This window comes from Copadichromis virginalis, linkage group LG4 (assembly GCF_057382275.1).
Source record: "Copadichromis virginalis isolate Kocher_CV1m ecotype Utaka linkage group LG4, C_Virginalis_male_GT1.1, whole genome shotgun sequence".
In the NCBI taxonomy this organism is placed as follows: domain Eukaryota; kingdom Metazoa; phylum Chordata; class Actinopteri; order Cichliformes; family Cichlidae; genus Copadichromis; species Copadichromis virginalis.
This window is the reverse complement of record NC_140621.1, coordinates 6,917,235-6,937,776: the sequence shown is the minus strand read 5'-3', so window position 1 is coordinate 6,937,776 and position 20,542 is coordinate 6,917,235. Positions and strand designations below refer to the sequence as shown.

Here is a 20,542-nt window from a genome sequence, read left to right as displayed (position 1 = left end):
TTTCTTGATTTTAATGATAATGGTTTATAGCTGGTGGTAATCAGAAATCCTGAATCAAAATATTAGAATATCTCTTTTCCAGTTTCAGACAGCAGCAAGAGGGGATCGGACAGCCGAGGCCTGCCTTTGACCTCGGCTCAGTCCACCCTGAACCTGCTTGCTTATTGTGGGGCCATAGGGAGGCTCAAAATTAAATACTGTATTTCTGACTTTATTCAGTGTCCTTAAACTTGATCAAAATTGTAAGAAAGGGTTTTGAAATACTTTTCATACAATAAATATCGAGTTTATTTTTTTAAATTAATCACTTAAAAAAAGAAAACAAAAATAAACTTTTCATGATATTCAGTATTTGGGATGGACTAGTAAGCGATCTGTAAATTACCACTACAGTGAATGTCGGGTTGAGTAGACTGAGTAGTGAGCTTCCTATACCGGAAGTTACAGCCGACCTGCAAGTGTTCACGAGCACGGCAGGCGTAAACCGGCAAAGACGAGACCGGGGGAAGAAGAGGGGCCAGTGAGTGAGCCGACGCTCCATGGACTGAAATATATTAACGTTGGTTCTTTTCGTTTGCTCGCTGTTTTTGGTTATTCGAGTTGAGCCGTTTTTAAATAGTGTTATTCGCGTTAGCTAGTTTACTGGCGACATTAGCAGTAACCAGCGTTGACGCCGAAAACCAAGTAAGTTAGCCCAGGTCGGCATCGATTAGCCCGCTAACATGCAACATTTCAACTACGCTTAACACATTGCTTTTATTTTGTTTTTTTCTGGCACATAGATTATCTGTAGTTTGTTGGTATCGACTGTCAGACATTTTTGTGAAGCATCTGTTCAAATTCCCAAACAAAATGGTTGGCTAAGTTATCAAAGAATCAGTTGTTCGCTGACGTCGTTAGCTGTGATGTAAGCTAGCGTGCTAATATTAGCTTACTGCTACGCCCCGAGGCCTTACATTCCCTAACGAATAACATCAGTTTTCTGTGGGAGACTACTTTTATGTTAGGTGTGAACAAACTAGTCGTATGACTTTCACAGTGGTGTGTTAAATTGGCGTTTAGTTAGGGATTTCTATGTACGACCGGGTCTTATTTATCATACAGCAGACATTACCTAAACTGGATTATCCGCCTACCAGGTTGTTATTGCGATGTTTAGCTCGGAATTACTTCGGTTGAATAACCTAATTTATGTTTTTTGTCTGCAGTTCGTCACTCCGAGCATCGTCGTAGCAATACCCTGACGTTTAAGAGCTGAAGCCCCCCGGCTGCTTTCGAGGAAGTTTTTGTTTGGGCTGTTCGCTCTTGGAGCCACATATTTAAGCGAGCCCAGTGTGCGAGAAGAGGAGTGTGTGCCTGGTGTGTGAGCAGCTCTCCCTATGTGTGTGACAATGGGGGACATCAGTGACCTGGACCGACAGATAGAGCAGCTCAGACGCTGTGAGCTCATCAAGGAAAATGAAGTCAAAGCACTGTGTGCCAAAGCTAGGTAAGCATCAGTGTGCTTGGACCAACAGCACTTTTATTTAATCAATTATACACTCTCGATTCAAGGCAGAAAACTGTTTAGCTGTTGTCTTATTTCTGAATACTTAAAGAACGGGAAGGATTGCGAATTAAACTTACTTTAAGAGGGGTGATATTTAGTAGAGCTTAAATATATTTATATGTAATGTTCAAAAGTAATGGGGCAGCCTCTTTGTCTTAACTATATGCAGACCAATGGCTGTTTCGACAAAGGGGTCACTACATGGGTGAGCTCCGCATGTTTGATTTGGCACAGTTTTACAGATGCCAAAAATTGATTAACTAGACTAGCCAGACCTGCATCAGACGCTGACCAGTTACAGCTGAGAATTTTAAAGAAAATATATTTATCTATTAACGATATATAACAGGAATAGTTTACGAGTTGTTAAAACTTAAACCCTCTGGTGACTGTTAAATGTCTATGCACTGTGCATATAAACATGCTACTGGGTATGTTGGGTAGACCTTGATCATGCAGTTTCTATACACAAATGCACAGTAAACAAAATAATATTTTTTATTTAAAGTTAATATTTTAATCAATCACCATATAAATGTTACGAATCCCACTGTCGCCAAGTGCTTGCTCATAGAGGCCCATTTGATTGTTTTCTCTGGGGATCTGACAGGATCTTTACTGTATAAAGCACTTTGAGGTCAGTGTTGTTGCTATACAAATAGAATTGAATTGAATTTTAGGACTAGGTTGTTTATAGACTAAATTTAATCAAGATTGAAGATCTTGGAGGAGTCCAGGAAAAAAAAAATATACGCAAAGGTATGCTACGATCATTATAGGATAAGGCGCAAGACCAATCACAGGCCTATTGTGAACTAGGAAGAACTGGGATAAGTCTACTGGATGCAAACTGCCATACAGACTCATTAAATGGAGCCTTATCCTGACTGACCTTTGTTAGCCAATCAGCTGCTCCTGGATATTATTAAATAATCAAGTAACTCAGATAAGGATGATGGAGAAACAATTTAAGCAATCTGATCTTAATTTGAAATGATTATTGTGGTTGGTGGAGGAGTGAAGGTGCCCCCCCCCCCCCCCCCGGATCTGTCACTGGGCTTCAAAAAGTCGATCTGTTTAGTTTGGATATTTTTCAAGTTGCAGTTACATCACCTGTCAGCTGTGTTTCTGGAGTCACAACAGGAAACGGTAGATGTGGCCACTAGGGGGTGCTTGTCTGTAACTCAAGGATTGTTTTATGTCTGCTGTTAGTCTTGTGCTGTTGTGCGTTATTTGTTTATTAATAAATACACATATGTATTTTTATTTCTTTAGAGAGATTTTGGTTGAAGAAAGCAATGTCCAGAGAGTAGATTCTCCTGTTACGGTAAGTAACATCTACTCACTGTTGTCTCCGAATTTGCCTGGATGTCAGATAAATGTGGTAATAATGTTTCTCCTGTTATTTCTTACAGGTTTGTGGAGATATACACGGTCAGTTCTATGACTTGAAAGAACTTTTTAGAGTAAGTTTTTTTCTATTTGTTTTTAAAATCTCTTTTGCTTCTGATTGGGTTATATTTCATCGTTTAAGTATGATACTGCTGTTGCTGAGTTACAATCCTGCACAGCACTACTAAACTTGGTTAGTTATTAGAAATAAATGCAGCTTTTTAAATTTGATACTCTTGCCTGGAGTTTGAGTGTGTGACCATACTGAGTACTGATTCCATAACTGTATTAAATGAATAATTCGTATTCTTAATTCTGATGAAAATCTGGGTATCGTTCTTTATGTTTAAGGCAACGTGTCGCTCAGCTTTCACACTGCGCTCCTAAATTCATCAATAAATATATTTAAGAATATAAATCCAGTGAAAAGGTATTAGTAAAATTGGGGGGGGGGGGGGGTACATTTTTATTTTTCAGCTAAAATATGCATGAGTCTCATTTCATACTGCTGTTACTTATGGACATCCTAGTTTCTCCTGTTATGGCTCTTCCTGTGAGTACACCTCCTCACACACTCACACAGTGAAGCTGACGAGAAACTTGGCATCATGTTATGTTGCTGTAAATGCTCCAGTAGAGGCTTCTCAATAAGATTTACAGCAGACGTAATGAAGAGCGAGAGTGGGTGCAAGCAGTACACTGCTGCTCCAATGTATCGATACCCAGTGTAGCTTTGAGTCAGTATTGGACCAAAATGTCGTCCAAATAGTGAATTGATGCTAGTTTCTTTTACTAATCTCATGTGAGGTAATATTTTGAGATATGGTATGTAGGGCTGCACGATTAATCGTTAGAAAATCGCAATCTCGATTCATACTTATGTGCGAGCTCATTTCCAAATGACAACGATTAAAAAAAAAACAAAACAAAAAAAAAACGACGACGATTGTACCGCATTTTGATCCGGGACGTACTCTGCATGAAAACAAGCGCTCACTCTTCCTGCTCAACAAATGGCAAGGGCGGAGCCTTATACCACGTGATACAGAAGCTGTGCCGTGTGATGCTAAAATTAGCAGGGAAACAACAACGGAGAGCACGTCAGGGATGACGAGAAAGTGACAGGAGAAAATCCGTCCCGGTCAACCACCCAAACATCAATAACGGGAACCTTATACAGCGCTTCCCTATACCCGTCGAACTCCCGCAGGCACAAAGAAATTACGGAGGCTATCACTTATCACCTGACCAAAGATATGGCTCCCATCAACTCTGTGCAAAACGAGGGATTTAGGAAAATGATCAACACCCTAGACAAACGCGACACAGTGCCGTCCCGCAACTATTTTTCTATTGTTGCACTGCCTGCTCTATACACGCAGCGTCGAGCAACGGTGGAGATGGAATTTCAAGCAGTACAACATTTTGCAGCAACGACAAAATGTGAGACATTTGTTGTTTTTATGTTTATTTATTGTTTTTATGTTCAGTCTCAACTGTTACGAAGTTGATGTGCATTTAATAAGCGCGATAAATATTTATACTGGAAAAGAAAATCGTGAGAGAATCGTGATCTCAATTCTAAGCCAAAAAATCGTGATTCTCATTTTATGCAAAATCGTGCAGCCCTAGTGGTATGGTTCAATCTTGGTGCATTGCAGGTCTTGGAGCCCATTATTGTGAGTTGGGGAGGTAGAGACTTGTGCACATTAAATTACCAGTATGCATCTGTTTAAAGGGCTTCTTTTTCATTTTTCTGCATGACAGGTGGGAGGAGATGTCCCGGAGACAAATTATCTGTTCATGGGTGACTTTGTGGACAGAGGCTTCTACAGTGTGGAGACTTTTCTTCTGTTGCTAGCTCTTAAGGTAGTTTGTCTGTCCACTGCTGAGCTACACCAGTCACAGTTTTTACATTTACTTTCCCACGGGGTGTCAGAACTCCCTTTTCTTCATCTTTTATCTCTGCTGTACGATCCAGGTACGTTATCCAGACCGGATTACCTTGATCCGGGGAAACCACGAGTCCCGGCAGATCACCCAGGTCTACGGCTTCTATGACGAGTGCCTCCGCAAATATGGCTCAGTCACTGTCTGGAGATACTGCACAGAGATTTTCGACTACCTTTCTCTCTCTGCTATTATCGATGGCAAGGTTAGATACGTCATCCAGCACTTACTTCATATGTAGCGCTTTCTTCTGAACATGTTACTGCTTTTAAAACTCCCTGTGTAACGTAGCTGTTTCATTTGTTTTGATATAATTCTGTGTCTGTAGATCTTCTGTGTGCACGGGGGATTGTCTCCCTCCATCCAGACACTGGATCAGATCCGGACCATTGATAGAAAACAGGAAGTGCCCCATGATGGACCAATGTGTGACCTCCTGTGGTCAGACCCTGAAGGTACAGACAGTTCACTTGGACATCTAAAAATTGAAATTGACGTTAACAAGAAACAGCAGTGGAGAATTAAAGGACTGTATGACGGATGTGTTTGTGTGACCAGTTTCTCTCTGTTTTCAGACACCACAGGCTGGGGGGTGAGTCCTAGAGGTGCCGGCTACTTATTTGGGAGTGACGTAGTGGCTCAGTTCAACGCCGCCAACGACATCCACATGATCTGTCGAGCTCATCAGCTAGTTATGGAAGGCTACAAGTGGCACTTCAATGAGACGGTGCTCACAGTGTGGTCAGCACCCAACTACTGCTACAGGTACATAGCTACATTAATCTCAGATATCTTGAATGGGGAAAGATGTCCTCGTCATGCAAATACTGATTTGGTCCCTGAAATATTCCAAAGGCGGATCATGTTGTCTTAGTATTAACAGCAATTACCAGTGAAATTCCAGCACTATAAATTGAAATCTACAGCTTATGCAGGCCAATGTTAAGATTGCAAATGTTTGGAAAGGCATACCTGCTGCTGTGTAGAGACTTGCTGTACAACAAGTTGAACCATGTTCGGGTTTGTTCTAGCATCAACTGACGTCAGCTGAATTGGCCAGTCAAGCCTCCATTCATGGTGGATTACTTTATAAACAGACTATTTGTTCTGTTTACCTTACTACTGTTGAAATATGAGATGGTTACCCCTGTGACAAATAAGCATTAAAAGCCGTTGTGTAACATTTTGATTCCCCATAATGCTTCATACATGTCAGTCTGCTGCTTTGACCCAATTGGCATAGATACAAAACAATACTCACTTTGGGGAATGCATTTTAACAAGCATAGTAGTAAGGAAACTTTTATCTATAGAGCAGTTTATACCATTGTGCTATGGCTGGGTGATAAAACACTAAAAATAATTACAGTGAAAGAAATTTTCCTCGATCAAAATATGAAACATGGTCTATATAAAGTTGATATAACTCATTCTATTCTTGACAGGCGACACGAAAGGCCACTGACAATCAGAATAGATGGGATTACATACATTGCATGACTAATAAAAGGAAAAGTTTCCAGTGATCAGGCATGGTTAAGGCCATCTCGGTGTTGTTTCATACCAAAGAAATGTTTGAAACTGTGCTAATTAAATATACACAAGGCTCTTTTTGTGTATAACCAATGTTTGTTCCTCTCCTAACAGATGTGGTAATGTAGCAGCCATCTTGGAGTTGGATGAGCATCTACAGCGGGAGTTCATCATATTTGAAGCAGCACCACAAGAGACCAGAGGCATACCCTCCAAGAAACCAGTAGCCGACTATTTCCTGTGAAGTCTTTGAGCAGACAGCCATGACACATCCAAATTTCCAGTACCGTTTCAAATCAGCTGCCCTCCATCCTGCCGCTGGATCGTTCTGTCAGTGTGAACTCAAAGCAGTGAGACAGAAAACCTGCCAAACCCTGCCAAGCTCCTGCACAGCTTCAGCTTGAAGAGCTGGATTTTTTGCCCTACTGCCCAAGCCTGACAGAGCAGTCACTGTGGAAGGTGTAAGGACGAGGTGGTTAATGGGCCCATGACTGTTGTCATTTCTCTTCAGCTACATAAAGATGGCCATTTCTTTCTGCTCTCCTTCCATTTGTTCTCATCTTCCTCACTCTGTGTAGATATGAATTTCTCCTTTCCTGGCTCAACTTTCACTACAATTGTAGTAGTTGTTGTTTTTTTTTTTTTGTTTTGTCCCCCTCCTGTGACAGACACTGTCATTTAGTTTTAGACGTATTTGGAAGGAGTGCTTTTTTTTCTTCTTCTTTTTTTTCCTTCTCCTTTTTCATGATTTTTCTAAAGTATGCAGCCGTAGGAAGCTTCAGTTTTATCATTTTAGAAATTCCTTCAATGCATATGTTGTCTCTGTTTTTGATTTTTGTATAATTGTTGCTGCCAGGATTAAACAAAATGCCCTCTCTTCTCTTTATTTGCTGTTTAACTGTCTCCCACCACATGTGCTCCTTTTAACAAGAGCTTCCCGAGAGCTCCACACCCTCACATCTTAACACCAGAGATGTAACGACTCCCAACACGAGTCATGTATTAACCATTGCCCTCTTAATTTCTTTTAATCTACACTTCTCTGTAGGTGTGTCAATTTTGATATTGTGAAAATAAAGGTTTTGTATCTATGCTGATATATCAATTCAGTTGCACCTCCTTATGAAAGATGGCTACAAATCCACAGTTGTCAGTTTGTTATTTAAAGCAGACTAAAAAAAATCCTCTTGTCTAAGATGTTAGTCACAATACACTAATTGTCAAAATAGCATCATTGTTTGTTTAGACCAGGGGACGGAAACCTGCGGCTCTTTAGTCCTTATACTGCGGCTCCGGGTGGTTTGGGAAAAGAAATTAGAAGTATTTAGCTGAAGTGTATTTTATTTGTGTTTAGTTCTTTTTTTAAACTTGTATTTCTAAATTGGAAGATTATTGTGATTTTGAAATATAAAAATAAAATTATATCTTATTTTTTCATCGCTCAAAATAAGCGTCACACTCGCGGAAGCCGGTATACCCGCCGAAACGCCGTGCATTTATCGACTTTCAAACCCAGATAGGCCAGTTATGGATCTTCGGATCCACATTATGTCAGTAACTTCTCCACCGTGAACTATGTTAAAAACAAACACCGCTCACGCCTCACAGACGACAGCTTACAGTCCTGCGTAAAGATGAAAGCCCCGATTTGCAGACGCTGTGCGCAGAGGTTCGGGACCATAAGTCTTATTGTAAACATATCACGGCAGACCTGACAGTGTTTGCATGAACACGCTTTTCAGCATCTCTTTATTGACCACTTTTCACACGCGGTTGCTGTACGCACGCGGTTGCTGTACGCACACAGCCGGCTGTAGCTTTTCAGCTCACAGCCCGACACACAACAGCAGAGAGAGCACAGACTTTAAGGTGGCGAGGCGTGATTGCGGGTGCTGTTTTTTTTAGCAGCATAGTGCTTTTTTTTCCAATTACTTTTTAAAAGTCAGGTCAAGGCTCCAAAAGCCCAAAGGCGATATAAGGGTGGCGGCTCACAACAGTTTTTGTTTACTACATGGATTATTTTAGTTCAGCTGGGTGTCTTTCCTTTTGTTATATTTCTTTAAGAGTTCAAAATGTGTTAATTACATAAATAAAATGTAATTTTCTCTGTAGCACTTCATGGATTTCATAAGCAACACACCTTAGTTGCTCTGTGGATTATTTTAAAAAGCAGTTAAAAACTTTTCTGTTCAAACAAGCCTTTTGTTGATCTACATATTTTATATTCTTTACATTATGTACATTTGATCTTTTACATTGTGTATAATGTCTATTGATTGTATTGTTTATTTTAATATTTGTGTACAGCGCTTTGTGACTGCCTGTCTGTGAAAAGCGCTTAATAAATAAACTTTGCTTACTTCCTTTAGTTGTTCACACAAAGCATAAAGGTAAAAAAAAACAAAACAATATATACAGTGTTATCTTCATTTTAGATTTCAAAAAGTATTTGCGGCTCCCAGTGTTTTCTTTTGCGTGGAAACAGGGTCCAAGTGGCTCTTTGTGTGTAAAAGGTTGCAGACCCCTGGTTTAGACAATGAAAAATGTGTGAAAGTATAAAAGTGGACAGCTTTATTTTTCCGTCCCTGGGGCACATAAGGCTGGCTTTGGTAAATAAGGTTTAAACGGGAGTTTGTCTTATTCACGCTAAAACAGGAATAACTGCTGTACCCGTAAAAACGTCAAATGTAACCCTCCGCGGGGACCACTGAGCCAAATAACTGCGACACTTAACTCGCTTACAGTCAATGCTTCGCACACGGAAATGTATACTAAAAACAGCCACCTTTGCCGCTTGACAAGTTTTAAGGCTAGTTTTTCTAGCTCGACCAAAAGTGTTTCCCCTCCCAAAGAAACCCGGTGTCTGTACTTCCGAAAAAAGGAGTGAAGCCCGGTGTTGTGCCAAAAAGTGATTGTCTGCCAGAAACTGATTGCCGTCCGCGGGAGCGCGCGCAGCTGCTTAAAGCTGCAGCGCCCGGATTACTTGCGTTGCCAGCTACTTCCGTGCAACTGATATAACGTGGGGGGAAAAAACTCAAACACATTTATGCCTTTGCTATTAGGCAAAGGTATGCATTTATGGAGCTTTAACGTTTCTTGTAACCGAATTATGACGCTTATCAGAAGGTTGCTTTCAGTGTGTAGCGCAGTCACGAATGACTACACGCATCACGATGGAATAATTAATGCCCACAGGTTTAGTATGTCTACTCTCGTTGTTCATATTTGTTATAAGACTGTGGAATAGTAGTTAAAACAATAAAGACCTATTGTGCCAGTATCACCATGACTCTTTCTTGTTTGTTCAGAATAACGACTGAGAACATGGCATTTTAGCGCTACCAAAAAGTGATTGTGGCCTATAACTTGTCACGGAAACAATATTTCGGCTCCAAACTTGGCGGATGTCATTTAGAAGGGTCATATGTCAAATATTACATCTCAAACAGTCCCTTAGAACTGCTGAATAACCATTAAGGGAACGATAAAACTGATAATATGCAATTTTCAACCTGCCAAAAAGTGATTGTGGCCTATATCTTGTCACTGAACCAATGTTTCTGCTTCAAACTTGGTGGATGTCATTCAGAAGGGTCCTATGTGACATATTATATCTCAAACACTCTCCAAGAACTGCTGAAAAACTTTTAAAATAACATTAATACCAATAATATGTCATTTTCAACCTGCCAAAAAGTGATTGTGGCCTATATCTTGTTAATGAAATACTATTTCTGCTTCAAACTTGCTGCATGTCATTCTGAAGGGTCCTATGTGACACATTATATCTCAAACAGTCCCTTAGAACTGCTGAATAACCATTAAGGGAATGATAAAACTGATAATATGCAATTTTCAACCTGCCGAAAAGTGATTGTGGCCTATATCTTGTCACTGAAACAATATTTCTGCTTCAAACTTGTTGGGTATCATCCAAAAGGATGATATGTGGCACATCATATCCCAAACAGTCTCTAAGAAATGCTGAATAACTTTTAAAGGAACATTAATATTGATAATATGCCATTTTCAGCCTGCCAAAAAGTGATTGCCGCCTATATCTTGTCACTGAAATACTATTTCTGCTTCAAACTTGGTGGATGTCATTCAGATGGGTCATATGTCAAATATTACATCTCAAACAGTGCCTTAGAACTGCTGAATAACTTGTACAAGAACAATAACACTGATAATATGCCATTTTCAAGCTGCCAAAAAGTGATTGTGGCTTATAACTTGTCACTGAAACAATATTTCTGCTTCAAACTTGTTGGATATCATCCAGAAGGGTTACGTGTGACATATTATATCCCAAACATTCTCCAAGAGCTGCTGAATAACTTTTAAAAGAACATTAATACCGATAATATGTCATTTTCAACCTGTGCATAAAAAGTCAAATTTCAAAAGTGTTGTAATTCAAAAATAATACAAAAAAAGGATAATGGCCAAATGGAAACAGGTGGGAGGAGATCTGCTTAAACACATTAGGAACACCAAGTAATAGGAAAGAGAAAACAAACGGTAATAAAAATGTCATTCCAATACAGCAATTATTGACAAGATATAGGCCACAATCACTTTTTGGCAGGTTGAAAATGACATATTATCGGTATTAATGTTATTTTAAAAGTTTTTCAGCAGTTCTTGGAGAGTGTTTGAGATATATGTCACATAGGACCCTTCTGAATGACATCCACCAAGTTTGAAGCAGAAACATTGTTTCAGTGACAAGATATAGGCCACAATCACTTTTTGGCAGGCCGAAAATGGCATATTATCAATGTTAATGTTCCTTTACAGGTTATCCAGCAGTTCTAAGGGACTGTTTGAGATGTAATATTTGACATATGACCCTTCTAAATGACATCCGCCAAGTTTGAAGCCGAAATATTGTTTCAGTGACAAGTTATAGGCCACAATCACTATTTGGTAGCGCTAAAATGCCATGTTCTCAGTCGTTATTCTGAACAAACAAGAAAGAGTCATGGTGATACTGGCACAAATGGTCTTTATTGTTTTAACTACTATTCGACAGTCTTATAACAAATATGAACAACGAGAGTAGACATACTAAACCTGTGGGCATTAATTATTCCATCGTGATGCGTGTAGTCATTCGTGACTGCGCTACACACTGAAAGCAACCTTCTGATAAGCGTCATAATTCGGTTACAAGAAACGTTAAAGCTCCATAAATGCACACCTTTGCCTAATAACAAAGGCATAAATGTGTTTGGGTTTTTCCCCCCACGTTATATCAGTTGCACGGAAGTAGCTGGCAACGCAAGTAATCCGGGCGCTGCAGCTTTAAGCAGCTGCGCGCGCTCCCGCGGACGGCAATCAGTTTCTGGCAGACAATCACTTTTTGGCACAACACCTGAAACGTCAACGGTCTTCAGCATTTTGTCGGCACGGTGTCTGCTCGCAGGTCTGCCAGTTGGACAGACGATAAGCCCAGTAGCAGGTAGGCTAAACACAGCAGTATCTTCGCTTTATTTCTGCTGTTTGCAAAATGCTAGCTACTTCACGCAAATGAATGTTAGAGCAGTTTAAACCATCGTGAGAAAATCCTGACTCCCACACTGAAAGAAATGGTTACACTGGAACCTATTGTTCATCTCTCCCGGGAATTACTTCCCACGATAAAGTTTTTTTCGCCCTAACCACAAACAGCTAGCGTACGAATGCACTTATAGGCATCCAAATCCCGCGTGGGAAATCTGCCAGGCTGTAATAATTATGTTAAAAAAATTTGTTTGATAATTCGTCGTTTCTGTGCTGTTTGACTGCACTTATCAGTTAACGTCCGCGTGCCATTGTCTACAGTAGCGTGCGAATGTCCGTTGGAAATGTCACAGTTAGTATTTCTTCCCCATTCCGCAAAATCAGTGTTCCGGTCATTTCGCCACACAAATATTTGATATATCCGCTGTGCAGTGGCGGTCCTAGCTGTTTTTGCGCCCTGGGCGAACACTCCCTCTGGCGCACCTTGCAAACGAAGGGCGCCCTTACTCCCAGCAAATGGGCGATAGAAAACTGATTGGTGCCTATGCCGTTCCCAATATGCGCTGGCATGATGTCGGGGCAGCATGAGTACCAGCAATTTTTTTTATTTATTTTTTTCCCCCATGCCCCTGATGGCGCTCCCCACCACGATGCCCCCCCCCCCCCCCCAAACCGCCTGTGTCGCCCCTATCAAAAACCGCTACTGCCCCTGTGAAATGTTGCGAAATCCATAAATAGTGGATTTAAAAGCTGTGTGTGGCAGTAATTTCTCAGACTCGCTGGTCTTGTTCAGCGTTTTCCAAACTAGACTTACTGGGATGAGGAAATGTGCAGCTCACGTTACTCACCGGGTTCCATAATCCCTTTTTCAAATGAGTCATCTGCCGTTATTACAGGCTGTCACAACAGTGACCATGCAAACGCTGTCAGAGTAATTACACAAATTGAAATATCGTTGCCAACTATTCCATCAGAAGACTGACAGGAGCGGTATGTAAAGAGCTGTGCAGTGGTTTGCTTTTTAAAATGCAGATTTTATACACATACATTTGGTATAATTCATCATTTACCTAATACAGTTTTTGTAACGTTTCTCATGACGTTTAACATTTCTGAGTAGGAATAAGTAATCGACGTGCACTGAGTTGAAGATGTGAGAAGTTAATGTCCACCTTTCACAAAGTATCTGCCCGTTACAGCTTCTAGGGAAAACAATCCTTCTTTTCTTTCTTTTCTTTTTGTGAAGCTTGAAAAAATGGAGAGCCAGAGTCAGGTTTTGGAAAGGCTGCGCACAGCGTTTGAATCGCGTGTTACAATACCGGAGAAGTTTCGCAGGACACAGCTGACCAACCTAATGTCCATGATCAAAGACAACGAGGAGCAGATTGTAAATGCGCTGCACAAAGACCTCACAAAGGTACAGGACTGTGCTCACGTGTTCCACACAAAGCATGAACACATGACTGTAATTCTCCAACACATAATTACGCAACTAAAGCCTCAGGCTTTTGTTTGTCTTGCTGTCATGATGATTTTGCAATCATGACAATTTGTTTTAAAGCCCGTAATACAACTGTACGGAAGTGGTTAACATCTCCTTTAAAAAACATTAAAGTGAGAATAGTTTAGTGAATTTAATCGATAAATCCAATGGTTTTATTAGTAGATTATTCATTGTTGTCTGCTGTTCTTAAATAAGCACTAATTGTCTTGCTGTTGTTGCTGTCGTTGCACAATAGCCAAAATTTGAGGCTATCCTGTCTGAGGTTGAAATAGTGATGAACGAGCTCCATTGCGCCCTCAGTAACCTCACAAGCTGGATGCAGCCGGAGTATGTGAGCAAAAACTTGGTAAGTTTAAAAAAAAAAGACTTATTAATAGTGTGTGTGCGACCAAATAAAACAAAAAAGGAAACGTTACACAACTGTTTTCATGGCCCAAGTAATACTCCTCATGTCAAACAAGTTGAACCTCTTGTGTCCTCGCAGTCTTTTTCCTGCAGAGAGAAATCCCTGGCACCTCCCAGAGAGATTTCAGGCAGTGCCAAAGGAAATTCACCACTGCAGAATGATGAGAATGAATGTAGCAACTCCACTCTGAACGTATTTATTAGGAAATCACTGTTAAACAAAGAGCACAGACTGAAATACGACGTGTGCTGCGCTTTCTATTTTTTGCAAGATGAAATTTATGGCCAGTGCCTCATTGGCACATATAGTTTTCAGACTGTTTTTAATGTTAAATTTATAAAATGTATATGTCTAGCATTTACTGACAGCAATCCAGAATATCTTCATATATCTATGCATGTCCTGCATTTTGAAAAGCCTTTTCTTGCTGCATAATTTATTTTGTAATGTTTTCTGTTGTTCAGGCCACAAAGCTTGATGAATGTTTTGTACGGAGGGAACCTTTAGGAGTTGTGTTGATCATCGGGCCATGGAACTACCCCATGCAACTTCTCATCGTACCCTTGATTGGAGCCATTGCTGCAGGTAGTTCCACAAACACGCTTTTAGCAAAACTAAATCCTGAAGGCAACATTAAAATTGATGACAATAATGTAATCACAGGTACCTTGAGTGAGGTGACTTCAGAGATTTAATGCTAGCTCAGGAAAAATGTAACTGGGAGGGGCGTGGTGGTGTGACATGTGAATACCTCACAGGAGCGCGCTGAACAATCTGCAGACGTCTTAGGGATGTTTTGAAGTTCAATAATTCAAATGTGATGAAATAAAGGGATGACTAACAGTTCATAGACACAGTGGAACTCAACTTGGTAATATTTCTAAAAGTAAGAGCGAAAGTTTTAAAGTGAGCTGACAGAATTTGCAAATATGGCAACGAGTCCTAGAGTCCACCTTGAATGATTTTATAGACTTCACGTGCCTTTACATGCTGCCTGTTGTTGATGTCTTTGATTAGGAAACTGTGTGGTCATCAAGCCCTCTGAAGTCAGCGCCGCCACAGACAATCTGATAACGGAGCTCATCCCCAAATATCTGTCTAAGGTGAAATAACTGATAATATCAACCAGAAGTAACAGACAAATGAGTTTTTCACAATTGTTATGAATAGAGATGGGCACAGTGAATGTGACAGTGACGATATGACTGTTGACAGGACTGTTATGCAGTTGTTCGCGGTGGAGCAAAGGAGACCCAAGCCCTTCTGAAGAATCGATTTGACCACATTTTCTACACAGGTAAAAACCTCAGAGCACACAGGTATGCATCAGATGTCAGGAATTTTACATAGCCAAAGCTTCACTGTACTGTTTAGAGGTTTAGATGATTATGAGTTAATTATGACCTGTCTAATACAGCATGTCAATAGTAAAGTGACACACAATTCTCTCCTCTTTTCCCTGGTTGGCTTAGTAAGACTGAAATGTAGATTATCCTTTTCTGTTCTGGGAACTGAGTCTTCACCCATCTTTGTTAGGTTCTCAGGCTGTGGCACGCGTTGTCCTCCAGGCTGCTGCAGTCCACCTGACCCCAGTGACCTTGGAGCTGGGAGGCAAGTGCCCCTGCTTAATATATGGTCGGGTGAATGCCACTGCTGCTGCTCACCGCTTGGTGTGGTCCAAGTTTTTCAATGCTGGCCAGAGCTGTGTGGCACCGGATTATGTTCTGTGCTCGAAAGCCACTTGTGATGCCCTTGTGCCTGCGTTGCGCCAGGTCCTGGAGGACTTCTACGGCAGTGACATTCAGAAGAGCCCCGATATGTCACGCATTGTAACACCTAAACACTGGACTCGTCTGATGGGACTGCTCAACAGGACCAAGGGCAAGGTCGTTGTGGGAGGAGAGCACGACGAGAAGGATAGGTACATAGGTGGGTTAAAAAGTATTTTAAGGAGGATTTGGTGTTTGGTATAAGACCGTATATTAGCTGGTATACATTTACTTTTAAATAAACAATGCAAAAAATGTTACACCAGTCGGCCACAACATTAAGAATACCTGCCTAATATTGTGTAGGTCCTCTCTTTCCACCAGCTCTGACCCGTTGAGGCGTGGACAAGTAATCTCTGTCTGGTATCGGGACATTGGTAGCCAGTCCCTTGGGTCCTGGCGGTTGCAGGGTAGGGCCTGTGGAGCGGGCTTGTTCCAGTCTTTCCCATTGTTGCACAGTTGGATTTGGATCTGGAAAGTGAGGAGGCCAAGTCAACACTTAAATTCTTTGTCATGTTGAACCGGTCTTGAACAGTTTCTCTGGTGTGATGGGACACATTGTCCTACTGGGGGAGACTGCTGCCATTGGGGAGTGCCATTACCATGGCAAGGTGTGTTGGGTCTACAAAAATGTTTAGGTAGGTGGTACAAGTCAAACTAAATAAACATCAATGTCAGAACCCAGGATTTCTCCACAGAACATTACTTTTTCCTAGTTTTTGTTCATTGTTGTGGCTGATCTGTGTTTAGATCACACTTTTACTTAATGTTTCAAGGAAAAACAAAAAGAGGAAATTAACAGTCTTCTTGACCATTGATGTAGGGAAAGTTGCTCTCCCAGCCCAGAGTTAGCCTTGCACCGCTTTTAAAAAAGAAAAAGAAATTGCCTTTCAGCTTTGAGACCTGTACTATATTGCCAGAATTATTTGCTTGTCTGCTTTCACATGCATATGAACTTGAGTGACATCCCAATTTCAATCCATATGGCTGAAAATACCTTCCGCGAATGGATGGATGGTTGAAAATGACATCAGCCTAACCTTTTCAGATCTAACTTCCACAAGTTTAGCAGTGTGTTTCTGGGAATTTTTGACTATTCTCTCAGAAGCACATTTGTGAGGTCAGAGACTGATGTTGCATGAGAAGGCCTGACTCGCAGTCTCTGCTCTACATAATTCTTCTCAAAGGTGTTCTTTTGGGTTGAGGTCAGGACTCTGGCAGTTCTTAGACACCAAACTGACTCATCCATATCTTTATGGAAATTGCTTTATGCACTGTTAGTGATGTTGTAACAGGAAGGGGCCATCCCAAAACGGTTCCCACAAAATTGGGAGTGTGAAATTGTTCAAAATATCTTGCTCTGCTGAAACGTTAAGAGTTCCTTTCACTAGAACTAAGGGACTGAATCCAACTTCTGAAAAACACTACACCATAATTCCCCCTCCACCAAACTTTACACTTGGCACAGTGCAATCAGACCAGTACCATTCTAGCGACAGAGAAGTGTGATTGGTCTCTCCAGAGAACAAATCTCCACTGTGTTAGAGTCCAGTGGCAGGGTGGTGAACACCACATGAAGTTTGGGGCTCTGTAACGGTTGGCTCTGCAGAAACGTGGTGACCTCTGTGCACTATGCACCTCAGTTGTTATTTTATATGGCCTACCACTTTGTGGCCGACTTACTGTTGATCCTAATCGCTCTTACTTGGTTATAATGCAACAGCTGACTGTGGAATATTTTTAATAGTGAGGAAATTTCATGAGTGGACTTGTTGCAAAGGTGGCATCCTATCACGGTAACACACTGCAATTCCCTGAGCTCATGAGAGCGACCCATTCTTTCACAAATGCAGTAAAACTGCTTGATTTTATCCACCTTGCCATGAAATGATTGGAACACCTGAATTAAATGACTTGGATGGCACAGTGAATACTAGTGTTTAAATAGTCTCACTTTTTCTTAAAGCAGTCTTTATATTAGAGTGTGACCAGTGTATTGATGAGGCTGATATATTGGCTGACATTAGCTATTTGGAGATTCATTGGTGTGATGAGTGATTAAATGAGAATGTAAAAAGTAAAGAAGAGACAAGAGAAACACCCTTCAACCAAGTTATGCATGTTGATTTTGTTTGTCCACCAGAGGGCGTTCTACAACTTTCCTGCTGGTAACATGGAACAAACGACAACCAGCAGATCAGAGCAGAGTTGGGCAATAAAACAAGATTATTTTTAAACTGCATTGTCGTTAGCTTAGTAAAGACTCAAACATTAACTACATATAAAAATGTTAGAAAAATCTGAGTGAAAGGGGGAAAAGCGCAAACAAAAACCAAACAAATGGATTCATGTGTATTTTTGTACCCAAGTTACTAACAGAAACCAGGTTACATGGGTAACACACTTCATTATTTTTGTCAGTGAGATCATTATGTTATTCTTCTTTTGACTGCATCCTTTACAGGTCATCTCACCTCATTCCTTGTATCCTTTTTTTGTCACACTTTTCTATAAAGTAGCTTGAGTCTGAATTTCCTTGACTGAAAAAAATGCATATATGAAAGAATATTTTGTCCTCATCTTTCCATAGCTCCAACGGTAGTGGTGGATGTAGCTGAAGATGATGCTCTAATGGAGGAGGAGATCTTTGGCCCCATCCTGCCGATCCTCACGATTGAGTCTCTGGAGGAAAGCATCAAATTAACCAAAACAAAAGAGAAGCCTCTGGCCTTCTATGTTTTCTCAGATGAATCCTCTGTAAGAACACAGAACTCTGCAGCCTCCACTTTCTGCTGTAACATTTATAACATTTAGTCTTTTAGCTAATATTGTCATTATTTCTTTAAGGTGGTGAAGAAGGTGCTGGAAAATTCAAGCAGTGGAGGATTCTGCTCTAATGATGGAATTGTGCACATGGCCCTGCCAGGCCTGCCCTTTGGAGGTGTAGGTATGTGTCAGGCTGGCCTGCTGAGAAAGAGATGTAAGAGATGCAGTCATATGCGTAACCAGTGTTCACTCTGCCATCCAGGAAACAGTGGATTTGGTCACTACCATGGTCACTGGGGCTTTGAGGCGTTCAGTCACCAGCGAGCAGTCATGCTGCGTGGTTGGGCTTTGGAAAAACTTAACGCCCTGCGCTACCCACCGTATAGTGATGAAAAGTTGAGCTGGCTGCGCTGGACCACCTCACCCAAGAGCTGCTCAATCATGTGATGACCGGCAAGAAGAGTGTGAGTGAGAGCGAGAGATGATGAGTAACGGTTCACATTAAGGATTTTGTAATAAGCCTTAGTAATTAAGTTTATTTAGATGTTAAGGCATTCGTATCTTACTTAATAACAGTATAGATGTTTAAGAAGTTGCTTTGAGTGTCTTAGTTATTTAGAATAACATTAAAATTCATTGTGGTTTGACTTATCCATGAAGGAGTCGCTCGAGCCTCGATTATATTTTCTGCATCCACCGGTCTGCTAAGATGTAGTTGGATGTAAATAACAAAAATTATGTCATCTTACTTACTTTTATGCTGTTTTATTAAATAACTCATTTTTGTTAATATTGGCTCTAAATAGACAAGTTTCTTATTAAGGTTCATGACTCTGTTATGCTCATAATATTTCTGTTATTTTTACAGATCCCCCATCTGGACTGAGCGCTGCATGTTGTCAAGTGTCATTCAAAAATGAATAAAGTTGCATTCAAATAAATCATTTTAGTGTTGAAGCAGAAAAAGAAATAGCTCTTTTGAATTTATTTTGTTACCCAACAAAGACGATGTTTTATTTACCTCACTGGATTATTATACCTGTGGCAGTGTCGGGCATGTCTTAGGAGTGATGATGCATATGATAAACATATGATTATTTCCTTTTGAAAGAGCTTTTCCCAAAGTGCTCATTTTCTGCACAAACTATCTGCTGAAATATTAACTGCATTACTGACTTACTAGCTTTAAAAGCGAGTAATCAAAGATGCTTCCCGTTGCCTTTTTCCCCCTCTTTGTTGTCCTACCTCTACAAACTGTGCTGTATTAATCCTGTGGTTTAACTTGGCCTGTTAGACTGTACCAGACTGAGGTTCTTGAAGTCATGTGCCAAGTACTTTTTGAAAAGTTCCTGCCTTTCTAACAGTTTTGAATAACATCTGACATGTCAGGTTAATGTTTTAAAAAACTGTGTCGAACAGCCTTAAAAAAAAAGAAAAAAGCTTTTTAAGAAAAGTAAAATTCTCTCTCATAATCTTTATATTATGAAGGGAGAAATCGGTGACCAAACGGTGTTGGCTATGTTTATTTGATAGCTTTTTCTGAATGTTTTATAAAAGTGACTTATTTTTGTTCAAAATGATGTTTGCTGAGTGTCGGTATGTTAGAAATGTATCAGAATTGTAATACTGTACACTGACTAATATCATTGCATTGACAATGAACATATCTAATAATACTCTTCAAATAGGGAACATTATTAAAGTGAATATAATCTTCAGTAAGACTTACAACTAGTGATTGAGACAATGATGCCTCCTGATAATTGCCTGCCTAAAATGTTAGCATGTTGGTCTTTTTGTAGCCAGAAGCTATCACGTTTAGCGGTGCAACGTTTGGCTAATGTTAGCTAGCTTGATTAACAAGGTGCCGACTTCAAACTTATTGTGTTAGTAATGCAGCTATACAAGTAATTTTAGCAACTTTAAACCAATAATGCTCATGAGTATCTTTCTCCTGTAAGTCGAAACCATATTATATTTGCCAGGAAATTATATATTTTGTTATTGTTTATTCAATCTTCTGACATTAAAAACAAATACTAATTAGCATTTGTTAGCATATGCTGGTTTCATTTTCATGACGGTGAAATGTCTCATCTTTGCTACACTTGTGCAACTCATTGCTTAAAAATGCATTGTCCTATTTATTTACTTTTTTGGTTGGG

The 20,542-nt window shown here is 40.3% G+C and overlaps 2 protein-coding genes across 4 annotated transcripts; both read left to right on the top strand.

The window, feature by feature from the left end:
- Positions 1-429: 429 nt before the first annotated feature.
- Positions 430-7,521, top strand: LOC146710718 (serine/threonine-protein phosphatase 4 catalytic subunit B). Of its 3 annotated transcripts, none has more exons than XM_085453318.1 (9): positions 430-559; positions 1,209-1,489; positions 2,825-2,876; positions 2,965-3,015; positions 4,709-4,810; positions 4,923-5,096; positions 5,220-5,346; positions 5,467-5,656; positions 6,539-7,521. In XM_085453318.1, the coding sequence occupies exons 2-9, from the start codon at positions 1,380-1,382 to the stop codon at positions 6,666-6,668; spliced, it is 936 nt and encodes a 311-aa protein (XP_085309444.1). In that variant the 5' UTR covers positions 430-559; positions 1,209-1,379; the 3' UTR covers positions 6,669-7,521. The 3 variants fall into 3 exon arrangements, with proteins under 3 accessions (XP_085309444.1, XP_085309442.1, XP_085309445.1); XM_085453316.1 differs by having other exon boundaries at positions 430-684; XM_085453319.1 differs by having other exon boundaries at positions 435-520.
- Positions 7,522-11,777: 4,256 nt separating this feature from the next.
- aldh3b1 (aldehyde dehydrogenase 3 family, member B1) lies at positions 11,778-20,426 on the top strand. The gene is made up of 11 exons (XM_085453312.1): positions 11,778-11,891; positions 13,179-13,349; positions 13,672-13,782; positions 14,307-14,427; positions 14,860-14,945; positions 15,058-15,139; positions 15,379-15,771; positions 18,202-18,368; positions 18,459-18,558; positions 18,640-18,841; positions 19,246-20,426. Exons 2-10 carry the CDS (start codon positions 13,188-13,190, stop codon positions 18,822-18,824), a joined length of 1,407 nt encoding a protein of 468 aa, XP_085309438.1. The 5' UTR covers positions 11,778-11,891; positions 13,179-13,187; the 3' UTR covers positions 18,825-18,841; positions 19,246-20,426.
- Positions 20,427-20,542: the final 116 nt, after the last annotated feature.

Excerpts from the sequence above, each read along its gene's own strand:
- aldh3b1 (XM_085453312.1), top strand. The coding sequence starts at position 13,188 with ATGGAGAGCCAGAGTCAGGTTTTGGAAAGGCTGCGCACAGCGTTTGAA. Across the intron at positions 18,369-18,458 it reads TTTTCTCAGATGAATCCTCT|GTGGTGAAGAAGGTGCTGGA; the intron begins GTAAGAACACAG and ends TATTTCTTTAAG. Across the intron at positions 18,559-18,639 it reads CCTGCCCTTTGGAGGTGTAG|GAAACAGTGGATTTGGTCAC; the intron begins GTATGTGTCAGG and ends TCTGCCATCCAG.
- LOC146710718 (XM_085453318.1), top strand. The coding sequence starts at position 1,380 with ATGTGTGTGACAATGGGGGACATCAGTGACCTGGACCGACAGATAGAG. Across the intron at positions 2,877-2,964 it reads GAGTAGATTCTCCTGTTACG|GTTTGTGGAGATATACACGG; the intron begins GTAAGTAACATC and ends TATTTCTTACAG. Across the intron at positions 5,347-5,466 it reads CCTGTGGTCAGACCCTGAAG|ACACCACAGGCTGGGGGGTG; the intron begins GTACAGACAGTT and ends CTCTGTTTTCAG.